The sequence below is a fragment of the Clytia hemisphaerica genome, unplaced genomic scaffold, assembly GCF_902728285.1.
Source record: "Clytia hemisphaerica strain Z4C2 unplaced genomic scaffold, Clytia hemisphaerica genome assembly, whole genome shotgun sequence".
NCBI classification, from domain to species: domain Eukaryota; kingdom Metazoa; phylum Cnidaria; class Hydrozoa; order Leptothecata; family Clytiidae; genus Clytia; species Clytia hemisphaerica.
In genome coordinates, this window is record NW_027103282.1 from 1,624,967 (window position 1) to 1,631,639 (window position 6,673).

The 6,673-nt window shown below is 37.1% G+C and overlaps 1 protein-coding gene across 1 annotated transcript; it reads left to right on the forward strand.

The window, feature by feature from the left end:
- The first annotated feature begins 4,002 nt into the window (after positions 1-4,002).
- On the forward strand, positions 4,003-6,377 carry LOC136804084 (uncharacterized). The gene is made up of 2 exons (XM_067060830.1): positions 4,003-4,464; positions 4,707-6,377. The coding sequence occupies exons 1-2, from the start codon at positions 4,003-4,005 to the stop codon at positions 6,375-6,377; spliced, it is 2,133 nt and encodes a 710-aa protein (XP_066916931.1).
- Positions 6,378-6,673: the final 296 nt, after the last annotated feature.

Consider the following 6,673-nt stretch of genomic DNA (forward strand, 5'->3'; position numbering starts at 1 on the left):
GAATGATTTAGATATTTGAACATGATATCAATGATAATTTTATAAGTTTCTCCTGAAAATTTCACAAAAATTCATCAAGAGGAAAAGAAGTTATGATTAAAAGGAGTTCTTTACCTACCGTTTTTCTGCTATGTTTCCTTATGAGAACCAGATGTTTACCTACCGTTTTTTTACGGAGGAGAGTAGTGAATTTTCCGTGATCGCTAAAATCAAAACAATGGAAAATTGGATTGACGCGTGCGCAGTCGACACTCCTAAACGGTGTATTGAACGCAATCGAATAATTGCAATTCGATTGTCGAACGCAATCGAATCGCAATCGAATATTACCCAGGATTTACTGTTCGATTGCTTTGATTACGTTCGATTGTATTCGATTACGTTCGATTGATTCAATTGTGTATTAGATTTTATTCTCTTTGGCATGGTACTTAAGCACTCGGCCGCCCACGCTAAAAAGCTCTAACAGAGTGATCCAATTTGATTTAATCGCAATCAAACTCATCGAACATAATCGTAATCGAACATTAATCCAATTAATGTAATTGACAATCAATCAAACCAATCGAACATAGTCAACTATCAATCGAACATTACTCGAACGCAATCGAACACAATCGAATATTACCCAGGAATCGGCCGTTCGATTAAGATTCGATTACGTTCGACAATCGAATCGCAATTATTCGATCGCGTTCGATTACGTTCGATTGGTTCGATTGCGATTTTTGTTCGAAGTTGTTCGATTGACACCGTCTGGTCACAGCATAGCATAGCGTCAACCCCTCACCAACTTTTGGTTGGTTGGCAGACGATATCATATCATCCACCAGGATGCAAGTGAGATTTTTCAATCTACGGACCTAGACGGGGGTTCGGTTATTATCAGCTAGGGTTAGGATTGGAGCTCGAGAGTCACAATATAAGGCCGAAGGCCTTCTTAGGGGCATCTGTACCCTGAGACCTAACTTTAAGGGGCACCGGTAGGGTTGGGAGCTTTCTTAATAAAGGTCTTTAAATTACACCCTATAAGTAAAGTATTTGTGAATGACAGCTTTCTGCAGTGTCTCGTTGGGTTTACAAATCAAGGTTGCTCGCATTTGGTGGTTCGAGTCGGGGTCGGAGACTTTATTTCCAGACGGTATCAATCGAACGAATCTAACGCCGAATCAATCGAACGCAATTGAACGCAATCGAATAATTGCAATTCGATTGTCGAACACAATCGAATCGCAATCGAATATTACCAAGGGTTGGCTGTTCGATTGATTCGATTACGTTCGATTGTATTCGATTACGTTCGATTGTATTCGATTACGTTCAATTGTATTAGATTTTATTCGCTTTGGTATTATCAAGCACTCGGCCGCCCACGCTAAAAAGCTCTAACAGAGTGATCCAATTTAATTTAATCGCAATCAAACTCATCGAACATAATCGTAATCAAACGAAATCGAAGATTAATCCAATGTAATTGACAATCAATCGAACCAATCGAACATAGTCAACTATCAATCGAACCAATCTAACCTTACTCTAACGCAATCAAACACAATCGAATATTACCCAGGAATCGGCCGTTCGATTGAGATTCGATTACGTTCGACAATCGAATCGCAATTATTCAATCACGTTCGATTACGTTCGATTGGTTCGATTGCGATTTTTGTTCGAAGTTATTCGATTGACACCGTCTGGTTATTTCACCGGTATGGGCAAATTTTCAGAAAAACACTTAGAAAACAGTTAGAAACACTCGAGAAAGTCAGAAAATCAGGATAGAAGATAGGAAAGTAGAAAATAGGGAGAAAATAAGAGAGGATGCATCCTGGTGGATGATATCGTTTGCCAACCCTTTTGGTTTTGGGAACTAAAATACAGCCAAATATTTGGGGAGACCTGATATGTTCAATCAATCAAGAGCAGCCACCGGCTAGGAATTATGAAACATTTGTTTTTTAGGTCCCTTTTTCCTGGAAAAAAACGATCTGTTCTGTATCCTGGGCTCTCCTGGATTATATCATCTGCTATGGGAAAAAATGGGATCCCGGAAAATATATTCTCTAAACTAAGAAAGTTAAGATGCTCCTAGAAAATGAGACCTTTTAAGAAAATTATGAAGCTCCCTGGAAAGAAATCTGGCATCTGGTTGTGTTTTTCACAATTTGTCTGCTGGAAAATTGTATGTGTTTTTCCTTAAAATGTACTCCTGGATTTTAAGAACAGATGTCTTTAAGGCGACCCCTAGATTTTACATGGGTGTTTTGAGGAAAGTCTCTCCTAGATTTATCCAAAAAATTTACTCTCCTGGCAGTATAGACCTAACTCTTTGTACAAAATTACGGGAAACGCATATTTGGACTTTGTACCCTATGCTGCACACAAACACTTAAGCCAAAGTCCCGCTAAGGCGGGACAAAAATCAGTTTTTTGAAGTTTGCAAAGAAACGCCACCATAGAAGATCTTTCCAATTCAGTATGTGAATAGAGCAGTAAAAAATACAACTTTTCTATTTTTTCTTTTTTTGCAAAAGTTACAAAACTCTTCGCTTGAGAAGTTGATTGACAGATTAAATTTTTCACTCGCGCGGGAGCTTGCAGGCGTTCTGCGAGCGTTCTCGGCTCAATCCTCGGCTCAATCCTCGGCTCAATCCTCGGCTCAATCCTCGGCTCAATCCTCGACTCAATCCTCGGCTCAATCCTCGGCTCAATCCTCGGCTCAATCCTCGGCTCAATCCTCGGACTGTGTTAAAAATGGTAGACTCAGCTGTGACAGATCATTTCGATGGAAGTTGTTGGAATGTTTACAAGACTCTTGACAGAAAATCCTTAGTTTTATTGTCAATGATGACAGTACCGTTATTAATTTTGTTAGATCTGACATACTTTATTGTTTTGATTCCCATCTAAGAATCATTTTCTGGTTTTCATGTTATTAGATGCTGTTTTAGAGCTAGCCTGCCTGGAAAAAAAGAACAGATACATATTTCAAAAAAATCTTCCAGCGGCTGCTCTTGATATGTTTTGGGGGCTGGAATTTCAATGGCAAGGCTGGGGGCTGACTATTTCTCATATTATCTTTCTTTATATCACAACATAACATTTCTATGAAATTCATAGTGTCAGCCCCCCCCTGCCCCCCTAAATTTTGCCCAAAAAAGGAGGGGGCTGGTGGAAGTACACCACTTTTTTGGGGGGACCTATGTACTTGGGGGAGCTAAAATCTCATCACTTAACATGGGGGCTTGAAATAATTTATTAATAAGGAATGTAACCAACAATTTTAACAATATATTTCGACATTTTTTGTCATCATCAGGTCTAAAAACAAATAAAATCAGTTTAAAAACAGATTAAAAACAAACAAACTTTATACACGATATAATATGTACATACTCTCTCTTTCGTAACACTCTCTCTATACACATATTGACAAATTAAAAGTAAAACGAATAATGTCGCTTAAAATTGCAAGCAATCCCAAGGGACATTTCCCGTCATGACACTAATTAAAATTTTATTATTAATGTGTGGCTTTTAAATTCATCCTTTGTGTTGAGTGATGGTCTCAGTTCTTTTATGTACAACGCTTCTTTAATGAGTAATTGTCTTTGATACTTTGCTCTTGCAAGAATTACGACATCGTTTTCCATTGTTATTTTTACGTCACATGCTTTACAATGAATTCCCACTGGAGTTGACGGTTTTGCGTGCTCATTAATAATAAAATTTTAATTAGTGTCATGACGGGAAATGTCCCTTGGGATTGCTTGCAATTTTAAGCGACATTATTCGTTTTACTTTTAATTTGTCAATATGTGTATAGAGAGAGTGTTACGAAAGAGAGAGTATGTACATATTATATCGTGTATAAAGTTTGTTTGTTTTTAATCTGTTTTTAAACTGATTTTATTTGTTTTTAGACCTGATGATGACAAAAAATGTCGAAATATATTGTTAAAATTGTTGGTTACATTCCTTATTAATGTATGAAAAGCCACAATGTTTTTGAGCTATAAATTATTGAGACTGGAATTACAAAGAAACGATTGTTGGAAAGATTTTCTTCAGTACCAAAAGTTTTTGGAGAAAGTGGAGAATCACAACCTTCGAATTGTATTCTTGAATAATTGTTTGAAATCAAAAATAATACCGCGATTTTTGAAATTTCGTATTCCAAACAATGGCTGCTTCGACGATCGATCAGTACACGAGTTCCAGATCAATTTATTGAGAAAGGAATTGCACAAAGCAGCAACTGAAAAGTCAACATCTGTGAGGAAGTTGGACGAAAGTCGCGATAGTTTTAAACAAAAACTGCCAAATAAATGCACATCTTCTGTAATCTTACACACTCGATATGTCATACGATTACTCCGTGAACAACGATCACGTAAACTGAATGACAAACTTTTCAGGTTGTCAAATGAACAAGAAAGACCGCTTTTTAATGTTAACAACACAGTAATTTGTTACCAACTTGAACAAGTCCCACCGAAATTCGTTATGGAAACGCTTTCCCTTGGACCAAAAAAAACGCAGTGTTAGAGAAATTCAACCAAAATGACGTTTTAACCGAACTTGACAGTTTGTTAAAATTCTGCAAGGATAAAGAAGTGAACGAAGACCTAATAACCGACATAAATGTGAAGACATTAGCATACATAAAGAACTGTAAAAAGCAAAAGTCTTCTCGTAACATCCAGTTGACCAAGAGATATCTCAAGGAGAATGAGTTAGTGGCTATACCCTTTGATAAAGGCGTCGGAATATGTCTTATGAAACGGCAGGTATACAATCAGAAACTTGAGAACATTATAAACTTACCTCAATTCCAAAAAGTGGTACCAAAGAGGAAAAACGAGAAAAATGCAATTCTCAAGGAAGAAGAGCGTATCTTAGCAATGTTGAAGTCATTGAAGAATGAAAACAAGATCTCAGAATCATTATTCCTCAAGATGAAACCCATTGGCAGCCAACCAGCCAGATTGTATGGTTTAGCCAAAATCCACAAACCTGATGTTCCTGCAAGGCCAGTGTTATCGATGCCGGGTTCGTCGTATTGTAAGATAGCTTCTCAAATTGCAGAATGGTTGTCAATTGTGGAGGAATGTAACATCAACTCCTCTACAAAATCTATATCTGACAGCTTACATGATATCAAACTGCAAAATGATGACGTACTTGTTAGTTTTGACGTATCTTCCTTATACACGAACGTTCCTGTGTATGAAGCCATCGAAGAATGCACCAACCTTCTATATTCTGGCAAGTACAAGGAACCACCAGTTGATAAGAGCACGTTCAAAAAGTTAGCTGAAATTTGTAGTTGCAATGTAATAATGCTTACTCACGATGGGTATTATAAACAAATTGATGGTTTGGCTATGGGGAGCCCTCCTGCGCGACTCCTAGCTAATGGTTGGATGCACAAATTTGATTGTCATGTCAAGGATGATGCTTGTTTGTTTGCCAGGTATATGGATGACTACTTACGTAACATTAGAGCAGATAAGATCAACGAAAAATTGGAGGAGATAAACAATCTACACCAATCGCTTAAATTCACGATTGAATACGAAAAGGGCCGTTCCTTACCATTTCTTGACATGCTTATTCAACGTAGCCCAGATGGAGACCTGACATCTACTTGGTACAGTAAAGAGACCGACACTGGGTTACTTATGAATTTCCACGCGTTAGCTCCCATTACTTACAAACGTTCAGTAGTAGCTGGTATGGTACATCAAATTTTTCGTGCATGTAATACATGGAAAAACATTCACCAAAGTCTTGAGAAGGCAAAAAAGATATTGGAAAATAACCAATATCCACCTGCGTTCTACGATCCAATTATTGAGAAATGTTTAAATTCAATAATCCAGCCGGAAGTTGTAAATGTGGAAGAAGAATCCATCGAGGAGGAAGAAAAGCTCTTTTTCCTTCAATATCGTGGAAAATTGACGGACAAGTTTAAGTGTACGTTAAAACGAATGCAAGCCCCGTGTAAAACCGTCTTAACTTTACGAAAGTTAAAAACCGTACTTCCTCCATTGAAACCACCTATTGAGAAAGCTCTTCAAAGCGGTGTAGTGTATATGATTTCGTGTCCGCGATGTGATTCGCGCTATGTCGGACAGTCAGTTCGGCATCTAACTACCCGAATTAAAGAGCACGCAAAACCGTCAACTCCAGTGGGAATTCATTGTAAAGCATGTGACGTAAAAATAACAATGGAAAACGATGTTGTAATTCTTGCAAGAGCAAAGTATCAAAGACAATTACTCATTAAAGAAGCGTTGTACATAAAAGAACTGAGACCATCACTCAACACAAAGGATGAATTTAAAAGCCACACATTAATAATAAAATTTTAATTAGTGTCATGACGGGAAATGTCCCTTGGGATTGCTTGCAATTTTAAGCGACATTATTCGTTTTACTTTTAATTTGTCAATATGTGTATAGAGAGAGTGTTACGAAAGAGAGAGTATGTACATATTATATCGTGTATAAAGTTTGTTTGTTTTTAATCTGTTTTTAAACTGATTTTATTTGTTTTTAGACCTGATGATGACAAAAAATGTCGAAATATATTGTTAAAATTGTTGGTTACATTCCTTATTAATGTATGAAAAGCCACAATGTTTTTGAGCTATGAAATAATTTAGCT